Here is a 25,707-nt window from a genome sequence, read left to right on the forward strand (position 1 = left end):
ACAATAAATACTCTCTAAAATTATTTATTCCCTGCTCTATTCTAAGAGGATTCAAGCATAAGTATTAGACTAGAAATGTCAAGAAAATGAAATAATATGTAGAGATTTTGGCTATCACGTCAGCACATTGGAAATGCCCAGTAAAGGGTAGCTATTGTTATTGGTAAAAGCAATGGACAGAGCACCAGAGAACTGTTTATTCCTGGCTCTGCTTCTCATCAGCTGTGTGAACTTGGGCAGATCACTGAGCTTCTCTGGACCTAATTTTTACTCCTTGCCAGTAAAATGAGGAGGATGAAATCAATAATCTCTAAGGTCCTTTCCAGCACGAAAACCTACATAAAGACTGAATACTCTTTTTCTTACCATTTCCTGCATGTCATGATTGGCTGAGTTATTTCCTACTACTAAGCAATTAATTATCAAATCTATTAAGTGCAAACTGTAACTGTTAAAGAGCAACTAAGAATAGTTGAAACTGTTAGAGCAAAGGCTCTAATCAAATGTTTCGGAACATATGCTCATTGGCTTACTCGGAAACAGCGTTTAGTCATTGTTCTCATTAAAATCTCATGTGATGAAACATTAGAAAATGCACAAATTCTGTTGTATTCATAATAGTCAATGGCATTACAATGTACTCTCATTCTGGCAATGGAATGCCCTATTTCCTTCACAGTACTGTAGAGCAGTGATTTTTTTTTAAACGCACCTCTCTGAAGCCTCGATGCTCTGTCTTTCATCTTCTAACTCCTACTTGTTCTTGAAAACCCAATTCAGGAATTTTCCCAGGAAACTTCCCAGACCCCCCTCCCACCTACCTACCTCCCTTTACCCCAGGCTACTTTCAATGCCCTTATCCTACGCTCTCACAGTCCCTGATGGTTCTCTCTATTTTAGTACTTGTTCACTGTGGCATTGTATTGTCATTGTCTGTCATTTCCTCACCTGTGTTCTCTCAGGCTGTGATATTCTTGAGGACAGAAGACAACTCTACTGCCAGTGGTTAGCATGAGCTCTAGACCTAGCGGGTGCTCAACAAGTAACTGCTGAATGGATGGGATTCCTTCCTTTCCTTTCAGTAGATATTGATGATGAAGACCACAGATGCAATTTCTAGCTTACATCAAATACCCAAATTTCTCAAATACCACACCTTCACAAATGCCTTTTCTTCTGTGGATGTGCATAGTTGGAGACTTTTTGTAATGTTCCCAATGCAGAGGGAAAAGGAGAAAGGGAAGCAACTTGTATTAAGTAGTTACTTTACACACTGTTCCCATTCACATTAAAAATCATCTCCATAACATATGGTGTAAGTACTATTACCTTTATTATACAGAAACTGAGTCTCAGAGAGATTAAGGAACTTGCCAGAGATCACAGGACTCCTGAATGACAGAGATGGGATTAATCTAACTCCATCTAATACCACATTGCTTCCATAGTTAGGTGAGGGGGGTCACTGGGGACTGGGGAAGAAAGGGGGTGGGGATGGATAGTGGGTGGGGTCTCATGCTCTGAAACCTCTAGCATGTTTTAAAATTGATCTATCCTCCAAGTTGATTACTAACCTTGAATTTTAGCCCTTTACATGAATGTTAAGCAACAAGTGCTCCCCAACATAACTAATACCTCTGTTCCTCCCCAGTCGTTATTTGAGCCTTGGAGGTTGTAGGGATACTATTGTTAAATTGTTCTCATTAAGAGAGAAATAGGGAGGGAGGGGGAGGAGTGTGACAAATCAAATCGTCAGGCCCAACCAACCAGATAAACAAAGAAACACAGGTGCCCTTATAATTAAGGTGCATGATGAGCTTGTAACGCCTTTCTGTGAAGATTCAGGACTTTTAAAGAACAATAACATTACTCTTAATACAGGAATTGACTTTCAAAGGAAGAAAGTAAGTTTCCATGCTCTTACTAATTGCTTTGTTATTAAAGTTGACTCTCCTAGAGCCACAGTGTGACTTGCAATTGCAAAATTATCACAGATTCTATTTATGGTTTGTATAGGGAAGGAATGTAAATTGACATCATACTTTGGAGAATTTAACATAATTCCAAAACACTTGTTTTAAATAGTTAATACATTGCTGATAAAATTAATATTTCAATTATATTTAGGTTAAAAATATATATATATATATATATATATATATATATATATATATATATATGCCTAAAAGTTGTCTTCATTTGATGAGAAACAGTTTTCTTATTTTTCCTGTAGCATGGTTCTTAATCCTAGGTGATTTGCTCTTTTTATGAGATTTTTCAAAAGTAGTATTACCTTAACATATTTGATTATAAAATTGAAGATATATTATTTTTATCTGTGTGTGGAATTTTTCAGTTGTTTTCAAAAGACCTTGTAAATCCAGAGGATACATGACACAGTAAGGTCCTAAATATGCCAGATCTTTTTCTTTGAAGAATTCATGGCTGAACTGACTTTGTCAAAGTTAAGAGAGAAAGAATTGGTATTTTTTGTATATCTTGTGTCTGGGTTTTTCACTTCTGTTTTAGCAGTGTAAATAAGCACAGGAAAATGCTATGTGGGTTTCTTTTATATGGCGGCAAATTCCTACTATGAATTCTGACAGGCTGTGCCTTTTGGCACATAATAACCTTTTGGCATTAAATAACAATATGTTCAGGTCTCAATATAAGGAACATATACCAAAATCTTTATATTAGTGTAAAAAAGGAATTTAAAATTTATAAAATGTATCATCATTTTTAAAAATTCTAGTTTTACCAGGCACTATTCTTATTGCTTTCTGTGTTAACTCTTAACTCATTTAATGCTCAGAACAACTCCCATGAAATCAGTTCTAATATCATGCCCATCTTACAAACAAGAAAACTGAGGCACAAAAAGGTTAAATAACTTACCCAAGATCACAGAGATAATAAGTGGAAGAGCTGGGATTCAAACCAAAGCAGGCTTTAGAGCCCATGCTCTTACCCACCACAAGAAATTGCCCAATTAGATTTCCTGGAGAGGTGATTTGAGTAATAGATAGAGCAGAACTTGCTACAAGGGTTGTGCCTAAATTATTAAAAATGACATGTATCAAGTGTGTATATCCGTCTACCTATCCTCTATCTATTTGTCTGTCTGTCTGTATATGTATCTATCTAATCTGACACAATCTAATCTGTGTTACATCAAATGCTTTAAGTGCCCCTGTGCATTTAATCTTCATAATCACACGATGTGAGTATTTATCTAGCTGTGTAAAGTTGGGCAAGTTATTTAATTTCCTTCAATTTATGCCTCAATTTCCTCATCAACTAATGTGGGGATGACACTATATACAGAATGCTTAATCAGTACAGTGCCCAGCACAAAGTAAACTCTCAATAAATGTTAGTTATTATTATTATTACTGTTCTTACGCTTAGAAAACTCAAATAACTTGTTCAGGATGATATATCTTAAAGAGGGCAAACCTAAGATTTGGAACCTAGGTCTGATTTATACCTAAACTATAGTGGTTAGGACTATGTTTTTACTGTGCGAAACTGTGCTAAATTCTTGTCTGCCAGCCCTTGACACAGTGCTTTGCTCATTGTTGGTACTTTGAACAATCAGAGATAGGAATACATTAAAAGCAAAATTTGTTTTAATTCTAAAATAATAAATATTTACCATTAACATTTTAAAAAGTATAGTAAACCAAAAGAGGAGAAATAAAAATCATTCATAATTCCCCTTCCAAAATAGCCACAGTTACTCTTTTAAAAACAGGATCATTCTGAGTATACAACTTTGTGATTTACTTTTCTCACTTTGAAATATATTGTGAACATCTTTCCATGTTGATAAATATTCATTGACTATATCATTCTTTTTTTTTTTAATTTATTTTTAATTTATTGGGGTGACAATTGTTAGTAGAATTACATAGATTTCAGTTGTGCAATTCTGTATCACATCATCCATAAATCACACTGTGTGTTTACCACCCAGAGTCAGCTCCCCTTCCTATCATTCTTAATGTCCGCAGAATATTCCATTGTACAGATGATCAATCCCCTGTGTTGACTATTAAACACTTCAATTTTTCCATATTTCAAAGAATGCTATAGTAAACAATCATAGAGTCAAGTCTTTGAACATATTAATGATTATTTCCTTAAGATAAATTTATAAAAGTAGAACTGCTTAGTCAAAGGATACTAGTTATTAGAATTTTGAGTTGGTATATTCCTACCTGCCCAGGAACAAAACTCTTTTGTGTTACATGGTCAAAAGACACAATGGGAAAACAGCTCTTTTAGTCTAGGAGGGATTGTTCAGTTTTAAGGCTGCACTAAGAATAAAATCATTTAAAACTTGGATTAAATGAGATGATCCATGGAAAGTACACTTAATTGCTCAATACCCAACAGCTATTATTATACTGAAACCAACATCAAATTTGTTTCTTTTGTCATTCCGAGTCCTTTTATTACCTAGGCCTCCTTTTTAGTTTATTTGGGTCTGTTTGAAGGTTTGAATGGATCAAGTCCTAAAAACACTGTGATTTCAGGTGAAATGTTTGTTGGACTTTAGTTATTCCATGGCCTCCTAAACCACAGAAGTATTAGTCTGGCCCTGGGTTTAGGAGGCCACAGAGTAACTGAAGTCCAACAAACGTTTTACCTGAAATCTCATAGTGCACAAAAGTCCTGGTCATTTTGTTTGGGGCTAAGTGATGTCAATATTTGTCTCCATTTTTCACTTTGGACATATCTTCGACACCGATCAACTGGTCAAATATGGCTTGAAGGATCCACTTAAGGGGCCCGCATTCCCGCTGGAGACAGGCCACCTTCCTAAAGCACCTTTGCCCAAAGGGTAAGATTTATTCTAAAGGTTCCAAATTGTTCATGATTGTAAAGCAAAGCGTCAGGGCCTAACAGTGTTTTGCCAATAGCATTTGTCCAAATGATGGGCTTGAACTGCAAAGAAGCTACCTCACTAAAAATTTAAGCACAGGTAGCAGTATTCCACCAATACTGCTACCTGCGCTTAAATTTTTACTCATTCAACTTTTTGAGGATAGACCCGATGCCAAGCCCAGGGCTAGGCGCCAGGGCCACTACCAGAGCTTGACTCTCAGGAATCGGTCCTCCGTTGTCCAGGAGAGGCGCCCCCTGGAGGCCGCAGTGAGGGTGGCGGCGCCGACAACGGTGTGGGTGGCGAAGCGGCGGCGCAGCGCTGAGCCGGCTAGAGAGCCTGCAGGAGAGCTACCGCGGTGCGACTTGGTGGACATCCTCCTGCCTGCGGCGCCCCGCCCAGCCTCCGCCACCTCTGGCGGGACCGCGCCACAGAGAAGATGCGCCTCAAGAACCAGGTAGCCGCCCCTCTGGCCTGTCGGGTGCCTCCGACGCCCCGCCTACCCGCTGTCAAGGGCATTGGTGGCCGCGCGGGCACGTGGCCGCAACTCAGCAGCTGGGGGCGCCCAGCTCGGCCACTTCGACTCCCAGGGAGTGTGGGGGCCCTTGCAGGAGGGAACCGCCCCCGCGCACCCTCGGAGGGGGACTCCTGGCCACCCCTTCCACCGCCCGTGTGGCGGCTCTGGCCGCACAGGGATCCCGGCCACTCTCGCACACCTCCCTAGACTTCCCCGGCCCCAGGGGAGACAACCGGAACTTGTGTCAGCTTGTACCCCCTCCCCCGGGACTGCGGACCCTGCAGGGTGAAGAAGCTGCCGCCCCCGGGCCACGCCCCTCTGGGCCTTGCCCATGTCGCCAGCGGAGTGGCTTTGCTGAACTATGCTGGCGCCAAAAAGTCCAGGTGGCTTCGAGCGATCGGGCCCCAGGGTGCTGGGCGAGGGAGCGCAGATCCTCAGGGGTGCCCCTGTGTAACTCCCACTAATTATCGAGAAGCAGCACCCTCCCATGTCTTTCCCCCATTACAGCCCGCTGTGGACCTGGGACTTGGGGTATTTCTAGGTGAAATCGAGCGCTTCTGTTGCACGAAGCAGTGCTCTTGTTTAGTGCAGGAAAAAGGAGGCTCAGGTGTTGTGGAGGGCATATTTTTGTGTTGTAATTGTTGTCTTTCTTTGGGCTGGGGGGTTGTTAAATGTTTAGAATTCAGTAAATACACATCCTGAAGTCTTAAACCTGCCAGAGACAATTCGTTTCTGAAAGGGAGAGAACCTCCCCTTCCCCAACAGGTTAAGGGATTCAGGGAGACCACAGGGGAACCGAGGGGAGGGACTTCTAGAAAACAACTCCAAGTTTGGGGAAACATGAGACATTGATTCCCAAGATGTTAAGCCCGTACCACTCAAGGGTGATAATTCTCATAAAATCTTTCCTCTGGGGAATCAAGTACCCACCTCCACAAGACAGCTTGGCACCAGTCCTGTGGGTTCCTGAAAGCCTACCTGTGTGCCTTACCTAGCTGCTTCATTTTAGTATAGATCCCCTTAAAGAGACTGCCTCATACTAACCTCCTGCATTTGTGCGCCTAGTTTTTTTTTTTATGTATATATAATACTTGCAAATTGATACTGAAGAAGCTTTAACCTCAGTCATTTCAGAATGAGTTTGATGTTTTAAGTGAGATGTGAAAGGAGCTCCATTCATGAGGGAAGTAGTCTGTGTGAAGTGTTTTGTAAATGTGAGTGGGTTGAGTTTAAAACACTGAATACAATTAATGTAACGGGGAATCAAAAGGTTCAATCCAGGTGTTTGCCTCCTGGCTTTTCTAATAAACTGATGGTGCAGTGCTGCACAGCACCTCACCTGGTGGCTCCTGGGTAGAGCATTGTCGTTGACCAAGAGCAAGTGGATGGTTCCATTTCTAAAACACTAACTGTTCCTTTCCCCGCTCTCCTAATTACTCGTACTTTAGAAATATGTGAAGGATTCACGTGCATGCTTTCAGCTGAGGAACTTGTAAGTAATCCTCCTTAGTTATCATTCGTATTAGCCTCTGAAACCTTTGCTTCCTTCTTAAGATAAGGTACTTGGGTATTTTTATAATAGAGGTGGAATTGTGAGTTTGAGCTGGTGGCTTCACTAATTCCACTACCTGGTGTGTGTTTTGAATGAACAGAAAACTCACATCTGTGTAGAGGTGATATAGTTTAGCATGAGGGATTCTGATTCAGATAGTCTTGGTTCAGGTTTGATCCCACCACTTGGTAGTTATATGACCTTGCATAATGAATTTCTTGGTCCTCCTCCCCCCCACACACACCCCAACACCCATGCTCTTTTATTCCAAATAGACCAATGGGGATTATACCTTTGACATGGGAGTTAAATGGAATACCATATATGTAGGGTACCTGGCATGTGGGTGCTCAGTAAATAGTCCTATTGTTAACCATCTATAAACAGTAGCTATTACCAATACTGCTATTATATTTGCTTAAAAATAAGTATTAGTACCTATAGTTGGGGAGAGAGACTGACTGCAAAGGAGCACAAGGGAACTCTCTGGGGTGACTGAAATATGCTATATCTTGATTGGGGTGTTGACTACAAGGATGTATCCCTAATCAAACAGAATCCTTAAGATCCGTGCATTTAATTATTTGTGCATTACGTCTTTTTTTTTAAGGTTTTTTTTTTTAAGATTTTATTGGGGAAGGGGAACAGGACTTTATTGGGGAACTGTGTACTTCCAGGACTTTTTTTCCAAGTCAAGTTGTTGTCCTTTCAATCTTAGTTGTGGAGAGCGCAGCTCAGCTCCAGATCCAGTTGCCATTGTTAGTTGCAGGGGGCGCAGCCCACCATCCCTTGTGGGAGTTAAGGAATCGAACTGGCAACCTTGTGGTTGAGAGCCCGCGCTCCAACCAACTGAGCCATCTGGGAGCTCAGCGGCATCTCAGCTCAAGGTACTGTGTTCAATCTTAATTGTGGATTACATCTTAATAAAATTAACTGAAAAAAATTAACTTTCAAATGTGCTAAGTACATATCTTTTGAGAGGTGGGAGTTTATATACCAGCCTAATTCTGCATAATATAGTGATCCACTTCCAGAGGCCCCTTGCATATACTCATATCTTCATAAATTCATGTTGTGTCATAGGAAAGGGAGAGAGAAGGAGCTCTTATTTTTCAGGTTGTTTTCAGGAGTGATGGTCTATGGAGAAGAATTATTGGCTTGTGCTGAGATTATATTTAATTTGGAACTTGTATATAGTATTAGTTTTCACTAGTAGCTTTTTAAAAAATAGATTAAAATATTTTATTTGACCTAGTAGTGCTCATTTGCATAATATATCTATCCAGTAAGCACAGTTCCTAAAAGGTCAGAGTGATTTTGCATCCCTTTGCTTGCTTTCAATAAATTATTTGCATTGTTGGTAGTTAAATGAGATACCTAAAGAGCTTTTAGCACAGTACCAGGCACATAGTAAATGTTAATACATGCTATCTGTTATTATTAAAGTTGATATGTTCATATACATGTTTCTTTTGGAGGCCAGAAATCAACACTATGCAGATATTGATATCATTAAAATTAAAATCTCACTTATTCAAACATAGTGGTCATAAACTTTTCAATGTTAACTCTTAGGAATACAGGTAAAAATGACAATGGAAGAAAAGCTTTTCTGAGAAGCAAAAGTATATGCCACAAAGAGTATGCTAACGTTTTTACTCACAGGCAAGCTCCTTGGACCCTCCCTCAAACTTTTTTGATTGTTACTTGAGACATAGTTCTAACATATGCTTAGTTCCCTAATTTCTCAGCCTGTGGCAGATCAGAAGGCTTGGTAGATAGGTGACGAACTAAAAGTTTCAGTAAATGTTAGCTGGAAGTGAGGGACAAATTACAAAAGTAAGTTTGTTTCTGTTTTGTTTGTTCGCTTATTCTGTTTTTTAGAATCCACATATAAGTGAAATCATATGGTATTTGTCTTTGTCTGACTTATTTCATTTATCATAAGACCCTCTAGGTTCATGGTGTCGCAAATGGTAAGATTACATTCTTTTTATGGCTGATTAATATTCCATTGCATATATGTGCCAATCTTTTTATCCATTTATCTGTCAATGGATACTTACGTTGTTTCCATATCTTAGCTATTGTAAATAATGCTGCAATGAGCATAGAAGTGCATATATCTTTTTGAATTAGTATTTTGGATTTCTTTGGATAAATACACAGAAGTAAGACATAAGAAACCAGTCTTAATCTTAGGTAAAACCAATAATTGAATTAGAGTACTTAACCATTGTCGATTTTGTTGAAATTTTTAACTTTATTCTTTAAAAGGGTTGCATTATGGTATACTCTATTTTAAAAGGGGAATAGCATATAATGATATATTTTAGGAAGATTTCCATCTGATATGATTAGAATATAAACTTTGGTTTGTTAAGAGGCAAGCTTCAGTTATCTGGAAATTTTTACATAATATGAAATGATTTATTCCCTCATGATACTGCCTAAATTAAGTATCCATTGACATTCATACTTGTGATTTGTGATTGGAAACTAGATTTTTAAATTTGCACTTTTCTTTTGTTGCAACGACATAATGAGACATATCATATATGGTGTATTAGTTTCCTAGTTATTCCATAATGAATACCCACACTTGGTGGCTTAAGCAATAGAAATTCATTTCCACATAGTTCTGAAGGCTAGAAGTCCAAGGTCAAGGTGTTTGCAGGGTTGTTTTTCTGAGATCTCTTTCCTTGGTGAGTAGATAGCCAACTTCTCTGTCTTTATGTGGTCTTTTCTCTGTGTGTTTCTGTGTCCTAATCTCTTCTCTTTATAAGGACACCAGTCATACTGGATTAGGGCCCACTCATATCACTTCATTTTACCTTAATCATTATCCATTTAAAGAAAGGCCCTATCTCCAAATACAGTCATATTCTGAGATGCTGGGGGTTAGGACCTCAGCATATGAATTCAGCCCACAACACTTGGTATCTAGTAAAAAGCTGTATTGGTTCTTCCAAAATAGCTCGGCACATAGTGTATGAAACAAGTCAGATTTTAATTCTTGTTTTAGCACAGCTCAATTTGGATCTAAATGTTACAGTTCTCTGTTGCAGAGAAACCCAAACATATTCGTCAGATACCAACACACGAGCACACAAACACACACACACACATTTACGTGTGAGGCTGATTAGAACTAAAGTAGAGTTAGATCATTGTCCAAGCTGAGTTTAATATGTGAATGTGTCCATTAAAAATCATGTCCTTCGTTGACTGAGAAAGTCTGCTGTACAGTGACTTCCTAATCTTTCTAACTGTATAGCACTTTGGGTGATAGAAGTAGGAAGGTTTGGCTTTCTGGAAAGAAACCACTTAACTTTTTGATACCTTCATAACTAGTTCTGTCATTTGAGCTCTTTGTTTGACTTTCCAGGTGTCTCTGCAACAAAATAAATATACTAATTCCTCTGTGCATATTTTCTACATATTCAAGCCATAAATTTTTGGACCCAAATTTGCCACACAAGCAACCTTTGTTCACTCAAATCAGAGCCTGGCAATAGTTTACTCAGGGTGTACCTAAACTGCCTACTTCAGGGTTTATTTCCCTTACCAGTTTGAAATTCATCTCAGCTCCACATATTCGTGCTTCAAGATGTGATATTTTATCTAAAGAAAAGAAAAAACATCTCTAAATTTATGTTGTGCAAAAATGGCTGCCAAATGCATTATGTATGTTGCTTCTAGTTTGTGCTAATTTTTACACAGCCTCTGAACAACTGGCAAAGTGGCAGTGTTCCAGCTGCCACAGAGTTCCTCATTGTTTTAGGAATTTTTACATTTTATTAGTGTAATGACAGAGTTTACAGTTATCCACAGTACGTTAATTACGAACACTTATCTATACTACCAGCTTGAAGCTTGATCTTATATTTCCTTTAATAGAAATGTCACAGCTTTTACATTTAATTATAATGGGGATTAATCATCACTTATATGAGTTTTCACCTACGAGCAAAACATTTGGAACAAATTATAGTTGAGATGAGGCTATTAGATTTAATATACACCAACGTAGCTTTCTTTTTTCGACTTTTAAATTTTCCATTAACAGAAACTTGCTAATGTCCTGAAATGATTTCATATGACTGACTGGATGATTGATTAACTGATTGATTATTTCATTCATTCAATGAATATTTGTTGAGTATCCAGTGTGGGCCAGTCCAAGTTGTAGTGCTTGGAATACATCAGTGAATAAAACTCTAACATCCCTATTCACAGGGGTGCAAGGGGAGGTAGACATTAAAAATAACCATAATAAATAAGTTATAGAACATGTTAGAAGGTTATAAGTGCTGCGGCGGCGGGGGGGAAGTAGAGTAGGATAAACAGGATTGGGAGCTTGGTTGGGGGTTGCAACCTGGAATAGGTTGGACATCGAGAAGGTCGTATTTGAACAAACCTGATGGAGGTCTGCCTTGTGGCTATCTGGAGAATAAGCAGAGGGAACAGCCAGAGGAAAGGCCCTAAGGCAGGAGTGTACCTAGAGGGGTTCAAAACAGCAAAGAGGTCAGTATGGCTAGAGAGGAATGAACAAGAATGTAAAAAGATTATAAATCGGATTATAAGATTTGTATGCTCAAGAAAGCTTGTCATGGTTCATTATCCACCAATAAGTACATGGATACTTAGCTTTTATACTAAGTACATTGTAGGTCTTCTGCAAATGCTTATTGAATGTTTCCTTGGCAAATGAATTGTCAGAAAATTGAATAGGATTCTAGAATTGTTGCTAATTTTGCTGTTGGCAAAAGTTAGAATTGGAATTGGGGAAGGAGAAGGGCAGGAAACTAACGAGGAGATGCTGATGTGTAGGTGTCTGAGTCCTGCCTGACCACTGTCACATTGACCTCACTAGGGAATTAATTTTTCACTTAGGCTTAACCATTTGGTACTGAAAATTTTCTTTTCAGTTTGATGTTTGTCTTCGTGATTTGAACTTTTAACCAGAAAGAAAAAATTCCAGTGTCAGGGATACTCTTGATTTGAAAGTTTGAGATCTGTCAATCTTTGGAGACTCATATCATAGACTGGCATTATACTTTCTTGTTTACTACTTATGGGATGGATCTCATAATTATATTTTAATATTTGTATTAAAAATATAGCTAATACACAATATTATATTAGTTTCAGAGGTACAACATAGTTATTCAACATTTATATACCTAAAGAATTGATCACCATGAAAGTCCAGGAGCCATCTGACACTGTACCATGCTATCACAATATTATTGACAATATTCCCTATGCTTTATATGACACCCCCATTACTTATTTGTTTTATACCTGGAAATTTGGACCTCTTATTCCCCTTCTTAAATTTTTCAATTACAGTTGACATTCAACATTATTTTATATTAATTTCAGGTGTACAGCATAGTGGTTAGACATTTGTGTAATTTGCGATCCCTTGACTAGTCTAGTACCCACCTAGCACTATACATAGTTATTACCATATATTGGTTATATTCCCTATGCTTTACTTTACATCCCCATGACTGTTTTGTAATTATCAATTTGTGCTTCTTAGTCCCTTCACCTTTTTCACCCTACCCCCCCAACCCCGTCCCATCTATCAACCCCAACAAATCTAGTACCCATCTGACAACATACATACATAGTTATTACTATATTATGGACTATATTCCTTATGCTATACTCTGAATCCATATAACTATTTTGTAACAACCAATTTGTACTTCTTAATCCCTTCTCCTTTTTTCACCCAGACCCCCAGGACCCCACCCATCTTGCAACCATCAAAATGTTTTCTGTATCTATGAGTTTGTTTCTGTTTTGGTTGTTAATTTTGTCCTTTTTTAAAATTAAATTTATTGGGGTGACAATGGTTAGCAAAATTACATAGGTTTCAAGTGTAGGATTCTATAATATATCATCTATATATCGTATTGTGTGCTCACCGCCCAGAGTCAGTAGAAGAGGATAAAGGGGATCAAATATACGGTAATGGAAGGAGTTCCACCCAGATGAAACTGACTGTGGGTGGTGAGCACACAATTTTGTTCTTTGGACTCCACATATAAGTGAAATCATATTGCATCTTTCTGTGTCTGACACTTCACTCAGCACAGTATCTTCCAAGTCCGTCCATGCCACCACAGATGGCAAGAACCCATTCCCCTCCATGGCCGAACAATATTCCATTGTATATATGTACCACCTTCTCTTTATCCATTCTTCCATGGATGGACAGCCAGGTTGCCTCCACATCTGGGCCACTGTAAATAATGCTGCAATGTACATATAGATGCACACATCCCCTCAATTTAGCGTTTTGGGTTTCTTTGGATAAATACCCTGAAGTGGGGTTACTGGGTCCTTCATTGTCTCTTCTTATAGCCTTTGTTTTAAAGTCTATTTTGCCTGGTATAATTATAGCTACCCCAGCTTCTTTTGTTTTGTTTTGTTTTGTTTTTTCATTTCCATTTCCATAAAATATCTTTTTCCATCCCTTTGCTTTCTATCTGTGTGTGTCTTTCAATCTGAAGTGAGTCTCTTGTAGGCAGCATGTGCAAGGGTTTTGTTTTCTTATCCATTCAGCCACACTGTGTATTTTGATTGGAGCATTTATTCCATTTACCTTGAAAGTTATTGTTGATAGATATGTAGCTATTGCCATTTTATTATTCATAATTTTGAAAATTTTTTTCTGTCTTTGAAAGTGTCCCTCTAACATTCCTTATAATATTGGTTTGGTGGTGATGAACTCCTTTAGCTTTTTGTCTGGGAAGCTCTGTGTCTGTCCTTTGACTTTACATGATAGCCTTGCTGGGTAGAGTAACCCTTTGGTGTAGATCTCTACTTTTCATCACGTTGAATATTTCCTGCCAATCCCTTCTGGCCTGCAAAGTTTCTGTTGAGAAATCAGGGGACAGCCTTATGGGAGCTCCCTTATAAGTTACTTGCTGCCTTTCTCTTGCTGCTTTTAGGATTCTCTTTGTCTTTAACCTTTGCCATTTTATTGTAATGTGCCTAGGTGTGGGCCTGTTTGGGTTCATCATGTTTGGGTCTCTGCATTTTCTGGACTTGTATGTCTATTTCCTTTGCCAGGTTAGGAAAGTTTTCAGTCATTATTTTTTCAAATAGGCTCTCCTCTGCTTCATCTAGTATGCTGGTGATTCCTTCTAGTGCATTCTTCATTTCAGTTATTGTATTAATTTCTGACTGGTTTTGTTTTATGGTTTCTATATCCTTTTTTATGCTTGCTATCTCTTTGTTGATGCTCTAAGTTCCTTGAGCATGTTTGTAACCATTGTTTTGAACGCTGTATCTGGTAGGTTGCTTGCCTCTATTTCGTTTCGTTCTTTTTCTGGATTTTTCTCCTGTTTTTTCTTTTGGGACACATTTCTTTATTTCCTCATTTGGGCTGCCTCTCAGTGTTTGTTTCTATGTATTAGGTAGATCTGCTATGTCTCCCAGTCTTAGTCAGGTAGCCTTATGTAGTAGGTGCCCTGTGGGACCTGGCACAGTATCCCTGGTCAATCTGCTCCAAGTGTTCGAGGAGTGTCCCTTGTATGGGTTGGGTGTGCCCTTCTGTTATAGTTGAGCCTTGATTGCTGTTGGCATGTCAGTAGTGGGATTGACCCTCAGGCTGATTGGCTGTGGGATTTACCCATATCCACAGCTTATGGGCTGCTCTGTGGGGGGCTTACCACACTGAGTATAATTCTCCCCAAGTGGTTCTGATGCCTGTTGGGACCACCCTTTGTGTATGCCACTTATGGGACTAATTGGGTGGTGCTCTGCTGTGGTCTGAAGCCAACCTCCAAGTATGTTGGTTCTGTGGCCTCATGGGAGGGGCTCTGGTGCAGGCCTAGGTCATCATCCACTGTCTGTGACCTGCTGGGGGCTACCTGGTAGGAGCCACAAAGCTATCCACAGTAGTTCACTTCCTGTGAGGAGCATGGGAGAGGCCACACTGCAAAATGACATCTGCTACCAGTACCAGGTCTGGGGTAGCTCCCCAAAAGCCAGGACATTCCAAAGCCTGTGTCACCTGCCGGCTCCTTTAAGGTTCAGTCTCTGATAGAGCCTCACGCTGTATGCAAGCTGGGTAAGGCAGGGTCTCAGGGAATCACTAGAGTGGGAACAGTTGTGGTCACCAGGCTAATGTAAATTATGATTTGGTGCCAGTGCTGAGCCAAGAGCTACTCAGCAAAAGTCTCAGAGCACACAAAGGTCAGTTGCTACCTGCCTGGGGCCTGCAGGATCCTGATAGTTTTCCAAGAAAGAGTGCAATGGGGACAGAGCTGGCTTCTTTCGGAGAAAGTGTCTCCTACATTGGAGGAGTTGGGTGGGGTGAGTTACTGGCAGAGCTCACCAGACCAATCAGATTCAGATTTGGCCTGTGGGCGTGTGCTCAACACAGGAAAGATGCCTCCTGCCTGCAGCTGCCCTGGGGCAGAAACACTTATAAGGAAAACGGCAACTGTCCTCCAGCTTTTGCCCCGAAACCACATACCTCAGTCTGACCTCTGTATGCCTCTGTCACCCCTTGGGTCACTGTCCCTCCACCGAAGCCCAGGGTAAGTGCCTGTGATCAAGTGAGTCTGTGTGTGGGCCATTTAAGAGGACATCTGGGTTTCCAGCATCCTTCCACCCCAACTGGATGGTCGGAATCCCCACTGTTTTTCACAGTCAGATGTGGGGGCTCCTCTTCTTATCGCCAGTACTCTGGGCTGGTAAGCCTGGTATGGGGATGGGGGTTTCTCGCTCCACCACAGGGCACCTCCATGGCTGAGATATCCCCCCTGATTTTCAACTTCCACACAGAGGTTTGGGGCCCGTTCCATGTCTCTGGCCCTCCTATCAGTCTCAATAAGGCTTCTTCATTAAATTTTCAGTTATAGGACTTTTCTTTGTCTAGACTTTAGATGGTTTGATTGTTCTATAATTTAGTTGTAATTTTAGTATGTTCATGGAAAGATGCAGGCACAATGTTTATCTATTCCACCATCTTGGGTCTCTCCTGGACCTCATAATTATTATATTTGTGTATTTTGTTTACAGTTTACAAGGTATTTTTACATTTATTTTCTTATTTGATCCTCACAGCAAATCTACGTGAAAGGTAGACAACCATTCTTACATTTTGGACTGGGTATCTTCCATTTGACCATCTTTATACATACTCTCTACTCTTTTTCCCATTCTTTCCATGGATTTGGAGGCTGACCTTCATAGACTGCATCAGTGAGCTCCCTTACCCTCTTGCTTCTGGAAGGATTCAGCCATTGGGGGCACTGGCAGGATATCCAAGGGCAGAAAGAAAGTGAGTTTCAGGTATTTTTCCCCCAGCTCCCTCTTTGCTGGGCTACTGGCTAGCAGTAGCTGTGTGGAGGCCACAACTTCTATCCATCCTAAAGCTACAGCTCTCTCTCTCTCTCTCTCTCTCTCTCTCTCTCTCTCTCTCTCTCTCTCTCTCTCTCTCTCTCGGTTCTCTCTAGGTCCAACGGTTGGTGTTGGGTCTCCACTGTTGCTCGTCCCAGGGCACTTTATCATCCCTTGATGAATTTCCTTCGTTAAACGTAGCTCAATTTTACTCTTTGAGTGTGACTTCTGTTTCCCAACTGAGACCCAAACTGAGACACAGCTTTAAAGATGACAGCCTAGAGAAGTTGGACAACTTGCCCAATGATAGAAATCCAGAGTAGGGTCTGGAATCATGGTTTTGTGACTCAGAGGCATAATACATTTTGAATATACCACAAAGGAATATGTCCCAGCTAGTAAATATTGTTGAAAAATCTTTCTGCTTTGATGTCCAATTAAAAGTATATTGTGTGGGATATTATTCATTGGTATTTCCTCAACCATAGAAAGGCCTTTATAGAGTAGTGCTCTTTAAAAAGATATTCTGGAGCGGCTGGTTTTCTCAGTGGTTAGAGCACAGTGTTCATAACACCAGGGTCGCCGATTCGGTTCCCACATGGGCCAGTGAGAGAAAACAGCTTGAGTTTGGAGCTGGGCCAGCCCCGGTGGGTGGCTGATTGGCTCACCAGCCCCGGTGGGTGACTGGTTGGCTCAGTGTTTAGAGCACAGTGCTCATACCACCAAGGTCACTGGTTTGATTCCCAAATGGGCCAGTGAGCTGTGCCCTCCACAACTAGATTGAAAACAACAACTTGACATGGAGCTTATGGGTCCTAAAAAAACACACTGTTCCCCAATATTCCCCAATAAAAAAAACAAACAAACAAAAAAAAATGAAATACTATTCCCCTCCCTGCCCTGCCAAACAGACAAACAGCTAAACATGTCGTATATTTATAAGAGAAGTATGGAGAAGCATTTAGACTGTTTGCTTTTGGTTATTCATAGTGATGAAAATAGGGACGTGTGAATAGTTAATAATCTGTGATTTCTCTTTTCAATTCTCTACTGCTCTACCAGAAAATCCTCTTTACTCTTTGACCTACTTTCCAGTCTCTTCCTTTCCAGTTGGTCACCAATACTAAACGTTGTCTTTAAGATGTAGATCTGACCCTGTTGTCCCTGTCCCCCACTATCCACAGGATGAAGCCTAAGCTTATTAGTTTGTCATTCTACATCTATCCTTACCCTTGCTGTATGTAACCTCATGGCCTTCCATTTTCTCCCATTGAAATCCTACACTTGCTCCAATATTAAATTATTTGCAGTTGACCAAACATGCTTCACATTTGCTTCTGCATATTTCCATTTGCAGTTTTCTGTGCCTACAACATCACCATCTTTGCCCCCAGCCCCATCATCTGTCAAGAGAACCACTTACCCATCAGAGTTCTGTTGGAAATCATCTCACGAGGTCTTTTGGACCCTGCAGACAGAGCTACCAGAGAAAAGAAGCCCAACTCCTTGGGAGCAGAATCATTGTATCCACTACATCCCACAGCCTGGCATAGGGCCCTGCCCTTAGTGGACAATCAACAAGTATTTATTGAGCAAATGACTCAGTGTAAGGCTCCTTCAACCAAAATCTTTACAAGAAAAGTTTTGAAGTTCTTTTTACTGATTTGAATTAAAATGTCAGAAAGGTGGGATAATAACAGGAATAAAGAAAAGATAAAAAGCAAAACTTCTAAACTATCATCAACTGGAGAGTTTCTAAATAGGGTGTCAATGCCATGGAGTCATGTTTTTGCTGCTGGAGGCCTGAGTAGAACTCTGTACAACTTTTGTTTCTTATCCCACATTTGGATGCCTGTGGTTTACCTGTGTTGGCTTGCTCTGCTGTTATTATAGAAGTGATTTTCCTCCCCCTCACCCCCTGAAGGTTGGCTGGCCATCTTTTCCCTACATCTCTGATATTAAAAGCCTTTTAGTTCTCACAGCATGAGATTCTGAACAAAGGGTCATCTGGGAAGCAGCAGTTGTGAGGACCTTCCTCAGGTCATGGGAACTAGTGTTTCTGCAAGTGCCCGGTGCATGACTGTAATAATAGAAGTCAGATCCCAAGTTTGCATCGCAAGTCAGGGTTTTGTACTACAGACGCTCCCTGTCCACTCGTACTATCACTTGTTGAGGGGAAAAGGATTCTAACTGTAATGCTGTACTGTGATTTGAGATTAAATTACCATGCTGTTTAGAGACATATAGCAGAAGGACAGAGCTCAAGGAACTTCAGTGTACCTGGGACAATCTTACTGTGTGTTGAGATAGTATTGCTTTCCTCTTCAAGGGCACGATCTATTCTTTTGCAGTGTAAATTATGCAAGGTTAGAATATTCTTATGATAAAATAATTGCAAAAGACAAGTGGTACCAAAACATTTTTACCAAATTAAAGTCAGCTTGAGTTATTTATCCTAACTTTTATTGTGGAAGAATCACAGTTTACAAGGGGGGGAAGTGATCAGAATAAACTAAAATTTAGTGATCTGTCCTCTAGTCACAATGCAGTGTCATATAGAGTCGCAATGGACCATGGTCTGCTTTTCTAGATAAGTTCTGTTCAGTGGGAGACATTTTCTAATTCCTAAGCCAGAGAACAGGCTTAATAAATTGCCAAACCAGATTGGAATAGTCAGTAGAGGAACTTTCATAATAACCATGGAAAATTGGACAAAAAGGGGATGGAGTGACATTCTGCAGGGATGACGACAGAATAGGACATAGAAGAAGAAAAATCAAACCACAAAATATTAAGGTGGAAATGTTTACAAGTAGCAGCATTATTACCTTATGTTTTTAGAGCACCCTATCACTCTTCTCTTACATTTTTCCACGTAAAAAGGGTTGTATAAAAGGAGCATGAAAATTGAAGAATAAAAAGTAAAATTGGAGCTGTGAATTAATGGTAAAAATTCTGAGATAATTCCTTTATCACAAGTGATCTTGTTCCTGTGTTCATTATTCTAGTTAATGGCATCAGTGCACCTAAGCAGAAGAATCTTGAGGAATTGTTTTAGATCCATCCCTCTACCTTAACCATCTGCATTCAGTTAGTCTCTGGGTTCAGATAGTCAACTTTCTTTAGTTATCTAACATTTATTGAGTGCCTAATATGTGCCTTGTTCAGATATGGAAAACGATATAGACAAAAATTGCTGCCCTTGTAGAACTTACATTTTCTTAAACACCATATTTCTCTGATTTTAAATAAGATTTCTGAAATTGGAACGCATATTACAACCAACATTTTAAAAAACTAAACCAAAACTTAGAGAGTCGTAATGTGGTTATCATTATCTGTACGTGAACAAACTAGTACGTGAAGCTCTTAGCAAGTATCTCTTCAAGTGTCACCCCAGTTGAGTAATTTGCATTTGGAAGCTTCATATGCAGTTGGATTTCAACTTAAATTTGGATCCCTGATTGTCATTTAAAATGTTAAAAACTAGCCCCAAAACACATGAAAAGATGCTCTACTTATCAGTCATTAGGGAAATGCAGATCAAAACCACAATGAGATATCACTTCATATCCACTAGCGTGGCTATCATAATTAAAAAACAACAAAACCCAGAAAATGACAAAATGGTGATGATATGGAGAAATTAGAAACTCATGTGCATTGCTGGTGGGAATGTAAAATGGAACAGCCACTGTGGAAAAGTCAGTTCATCAATAAATTAAATATAGAATTACCATATTACTCCCACAATTTCACTCCTAGGTGTATATCCAAAATAATTGAAAACAGATATTCAAGTACATGTATACACATGTTCATAGCAGCATTATTCACAATAGCCAAAAGGTGGAAACAGCCTAAATGTCCATCAATGGATGAATGAATAAGCAAATTGTGGTACATATATACAATGGAAAGGAATGAAGTTCTGATACATGGTACAATTGGATAAACCTGTAACACATACTAAGTGAAAGAAATCAGACACAAAAGGTGATATTTCATATGAGGCCATTTATATAAAATATCCAGAATAGATAAATTCATAGAGTCAGAAGGCAGATTGGTGGTTGCCAGGGTCTAGGGAGGGGTAAATGGGGAGAAATGCTTAATGAGTAAGGGATTTTACTGTGGAGTGATGGAAATGTTTTGGAACTAAAATGAGGTGGTGGTTGCACAACACTGTGAATGTACCAAATGCCACTGAATTGTTCATTTTAAAATGGTTAATTTTATGTTATGTAAATTTCACCTAAACGTTTTATTTGGAAAAAAAGTGTTATCCTGTCATGCAAAATTGAAAAAAGTTATTGTGTGCCCTGAAGTTTGCCTGTAATATATCATTTAGAGCAACTAAAAACAGAATAAACTGTCAAATCTCTTTATGTAGATCCTAGAATTTCAGAGTGCAGAGAGATTGGTATGAACCTTTTTATGTGTCACCAAGGACTGTCATTTAGGCACCTGACATCTATATGTCAAAAGCATTACTTCCAATAGAAGCTGTATGACTTCTCGTGGTACATAATCAAATATAACAGGGGTGTCCACATTCCTTTTCCAACTCTGCAGGTTAGAGTACATCAATGTATTCCACTAAGGAATCATGAGTGGTGTCACCCTTTGTGGCTAAGTCAGAACTCAGGTAGCAGAATTGCAACCTGCTTCGGGCAGGTGGATCTAGGACAAAGATCCAGAGCAGTGACTAAAGATTTTGTGAAGCAGTCTCCTGTTATTACCACGTGGAGGAGGACCTGGGCAGGTTGTAGCTGAGAATATGCTAGACTGAGTCCTCTTCTAACTACTGCACTACCACCAACATGATCCCATTTGCAACAGTATTCTCACACTGTCATTGGCCACGTCTCAAACAAGTCTCAGCACTCAGCACCACTGTGAGCTCATGTTTCCACACCTTTACAGGCCTAGAACCCTGGCCACCCCACACCTGCTCCATCTCTTTTTGGATCTGGCTGGACAAAGCTGTCTGCTTACTTCCTATGGGCAGATACCGAGAGTGCCTTGTATAAATCAAGCATGGTTTAGACTCCTCATTCAAGGTAATTTTTCTTCACTTTCTCTTTTTGGAGAGAAAAATAAATAAACAATGTTTAATATCCAGCAGATCATCTCTATACATTAAATAATATTGTATGTCAGCTATAATTTAATATATATAGCCATGGGATATGGAGTATAGCACTGGGAATAGAATCAATGGAATTGTAATATATACAATGTCAGAGGGGCAATAGATAGGGGGAGAGGGGTTATCACTTTGTGAGGGGTGAAATGTCTAACTAGTACGTTGTGTTACACACCTGAAACTAATTTTAAAAAATACTTTGAATTACCAAATGCAGAAGGACTCTCAATATTCCTTGATATCTTTTGAGATTGTACTGTCAGCCCTAAAATATCAAAGAAGTCAAGATCACCAGCATAGAATATGAAAAGCAGGGTCCCTGTGATACTCTGCTAAATTGTCGATGATCAAAAATGACACCACGGGTTTGAAAATTAATCTGGGGAACGTAATTTCGTGGTTACCAGAGGGTAAGGGGGTTGGGGGGTGGGGGATGAGGGTGAGGGGGATCAAATGTATGGTGATGGAAGGGGAGCTGACTCTGGGGGGTGAACACACAGTGTGATTTATGGATGATGTGATACAGAATTGCACACCAGAAATCTATGTAATTTTACTAACAATTGTCACCCCAATAAATTAAAAATAATAATAAAATAAAATAATAATAATAATAATAATGAATAAAATGTGAAAAAAAAATGACGGAGACGATCTTTGCATAATAGCTTCTATTTTTTCATAAAATTATATACAAATCTAGTTTTCAAGGTTTGAATCTTAGCTGGGCTTGAATAGCACCTATTGTCTTTGGTATTCTTTTTAATCTGAATATCTTTAGGCAGGGTATGTACTCTCCAGCTACTCTCCAGGCTACAGAGAACGTGGCCCCCTTCCTCCCTTTTATCTTACTCAGGTCAGTTGGCATATTTATGTTTCCTGCCTAGTGTCTGTTGTCATTTGAATGTGTCATTCCCAACATAGACTCAAGTTTTGAAATTATATGTAATTGTACAGATATTTTATAGTAATACCAAATATTTTAATAGTACTACTAAGTTCTGGGTACTGTTTTAAGTGTTTTATCTGTATTAACTACTGGAAACTTCATAAGTCCATTAGGTAGTGTGGCCACCATAGAGGTGTGCCATTCAGATCTCCTTTCAAGAGAGAACTCACTTTATCAGCTAGGAGTCAATTAGATTACAGCCTCCAGCTGATGCACCTTTAGACCAGGCTTTTCCTGGATAGTCCCAGCCAATGACTGAACACAGTGGGGATACTATGGCCTGACCATTTCTGCCCAGTGTGGGGTCTGTTCTTATGGGAAATCTTGGTTCCAGAGCTCCCCTCTGGGTTGGCCAAGCCTTTGTCTGATCTGCATCATGGTCTGAGACTTCCCCTCTCCAATTCTACTTATCCTCCCCACTGCATTTTCACAATAAACTGATACATCTCTTACACTCCTGACTCTGTCTCAATGTTTGCTTCTTGGAGGATACAACTGATATGTGCAGGTACTATTATTATCCTCATTTTACAGATGAGGAAAGAGGCACACAGATATGGCTCAAGGTCTCAGAGCCAAATGAGTTTCAATGCTCTTAATTATATTCTTAACAATTATGGTATGTTACTGCCCATTCTAAAGTTCTTATTTATCCAATTAAGTACCCTTTGTATCCTAGAAACTGGTGGATTCTGGGAATACAGAGATGAATGATATAGTCTCTGATCTCATTGAGCCAATAATCTAGCGCAGAAAACAAGGAAAATAAGCAGACAGTTTCAAGTTTTGCTCTTAGTGCAATGATGAGGTGTGTAGAGTGCTCTGAGAGTCTAGAGAGGAGGAACCTAATTTGTGTTATTTCTCACTTCCTCTACTCCCTGTGTGGACCATCCTTCCTCTTATCCCATGCCGGTGTGCTCATCTTGGATGCCTGTCATGTCCTCTGACCTTTCCAACCTGAGCTGGGAATCATTGCTCTGTATTCTCATAGGAGCCCTCTGTCTAACCATACCACATCCACCTGAGATGATGTTTGCCGGCCTGTCTCCTGCTTGTCTGTGTACCCATGGCCTAGTGGCATGCTTAGCTAAGGAAGTGTTTGTTGAATCAATGAATGAAGAGGATCATTTGTTTGCCTAGCCTGTTAACTCCTGAACCTGGAACCTTTCAAGTCTGTGAGTAGAAAAGAGATTTACAAGAGAATGTACAAGAGGGGAATGTTGGTGATAGTGGCAGGGGATGGGGAGATAAATTTTACCTTTCTCTTGAGAGTATCTCACTTTATTTCCCACCGTCATCAGCAGTAAGCTTGGATTCAGGGATGCTTTTCTGCCTCTTTAAAATTTGGGTTCAAATATAAACAAATGCTTTTTATCTTGTTGATGATACAGATGTGTGTTAAGCTGATATTTTTATCCATCCATCCATCCATCCATCCATCCATCCATCCATCCATCCATCCAAAGTCTACCAACATGTATCTATGGAGTGCCCTCTCTGTGTCAAGCACAGAGCTAGGTACTGTTCATACTGTTTGGCGGTGAACAGCAAGCAGTCTTTGACCTCAGGCAGCCATTCATTCTGACAGGGTAATTGGGTTCTAAACAAATACAACCTGAATGCCTCTTAAGCCCCTACCATTCCTGGATCTTACGTGAGGTCACTTAAAATCTTTGTCACTAAGTCCAGTCAATGTATATTCTCCAGTGTACCAAATGGCTTGCTGTCTCTTCTGCCCTTATGTCTCTCTGGGCATTTTCAAAGGCCTTTTTTTTTTTTTTTTTGCAAACGAAATAACACATATTATTGGTTCATGCTTGGTAGTTGAGTAAATCTTTTATAAATTGAATATTATCATCATCATCATATATTAATATAATCATATATAATACATATTAATATAAACATATAATATGTCCGGCTACTTACACTTCTGTCTTTCTTCTCCTCTGATGCCTCCTCTCACCTTATTTGCTGACCATTGTCTGCTCTTTTACTTGTTTGTTTAAAGCTGCTTGTATTTTCCCGCTGTGCTACTACCACTGTTGGAAACACCGACATGATATGACCTGCTGGCTTATCGGCTTCCTCTGTGGCCACTGTCTCTAGATTTCTGTTCCTTTATTGGCATCTGTATTGATCTACTACTCTTTGCTATACACATCTTACCACCTAAGCACCTCTCTCCCTCCAAGACCTCTTGGAGCATCTACTCTTTCTCCTGTCACTTGGAGTTTGTTGCCGTTTTTCCTACCTCCTGATCTCAGATGCGTCCCTTTCCAGTCAGGAGTGAAGCCTTTTCCTCTTCTTATGTGTATGTCCTTTTGTGGGGGACCTCATAGCATTGTGGTTTGGGCTCCTAGTGACAAAGTTATTTCATTCTTTATCACACATCCTTTTCTCAAACTCAAATAAATGTGACTTAAATTAGAACCTCCCACTCTACCTGGAACCACTGATCCCAGCCAGCTTTTAGGCCCACTCTACCAGCCTCTTTCCTCATTTATGGTGGTATTTTTTCCCACAGGGCTTCCTGTTTTCCCCTCTGTTCAACCTGAAAGTGACAGTTAAACTACGTATGAAGGAAAAATAGAAATTAGCTAGTGGAAGAAGGGAGGCAGGATTAGGTGGCATGTATAGAGGAGACGAGAGATCCAGTAGAAGGAAAGAAGGAATAAACTGTGCAAAGCCCCAGATGCCAGGTGTGTGATAGAGCAAAGTGTGCTGAGACAATGCAAGCGTTGTGATGCGGCTGGTGCATGGTAGTGATGAAGGACACAGACGGCAAGAGGCAATCCTGGGAAGTTACATGGTGTCAGATCGAGGAGGGTCTTTCCTGGATATTGAGAATAGAAAGAAAATAACCTGGAAAGGAAACTGGTTGCATTTTCCCAAGTGCAGGTGTTTTCTTCTTAGCTAATTTTTCCCTGGCCCCCAAGTATTACAACATGAACTGCTGACATTTTAAGTGCATTATTTGTGGCTTGCATTTCTTCTTGGTCCTTCTCTCCATCTTTTTTCCTACTCCATGGGACTGGTCCAGACAATAAGTCTTAGATTTACTGTTGGTTTTCTGGATCTGTTGATTATCATGACCTGGTGGTTGCTTCATACTTCCAGGATTCAGTTATCAGCCCTTCCAAGTTTGAATGTGCTGTATATGTTGAATCCTTTTTGTGCATATTCAAAGGATTGGCCTTGTCCAAACACACCAGATTTGAATAGTCACCACATGGATATCTTGAAGATGCAGTCACCATGACAACCCTACAATAAG

The 25,707-nt window shown here is 39.8% G+C and overlaps 1 protein-coding gene across 1 annotated transcript in view; it reads left to right on the top strand.

Moving 5' to 3' along the window:
- Positions 1 to 5,227: 5,227 nt before the first annotated feature.
- The window catches only part of ELAVL4 (ELAV like RNA binding protein 4), a 145,695-nt gene continuing 125,215 nt past the window's right edge, over positions 5,228 to 25,707 (top strand). The window contains exon 1 of the mRNA XM_033115374.1: positions 5,228 to 5,348. Coding sequence (XP_032971265.1) covers positions 5,331 to 5,348 — 18 coding nt within the window. The 5' untranslated portion in view covers positions 5,228 to 5,330. The remainder of the gene's footprint in view (positions 5,349 to 25,707) is intronic.

Source organism: Rhinolophus ferrumequinum, chromosome 9 (genome assembly GCF_004115265.2).
Source record: "Rhinolophus ferrumequinum isolate MPI-CBG mRhiFer1 chromosome 9, mRhiFer1_v1.p, whole genome shotgun sequence".
NCBI lineage: Eukaryota > Metazoa > Chordata > Mammalia > Chiroptera > Rhinolophidae > Rhinolophus > Rhinolophus ferrumequinum.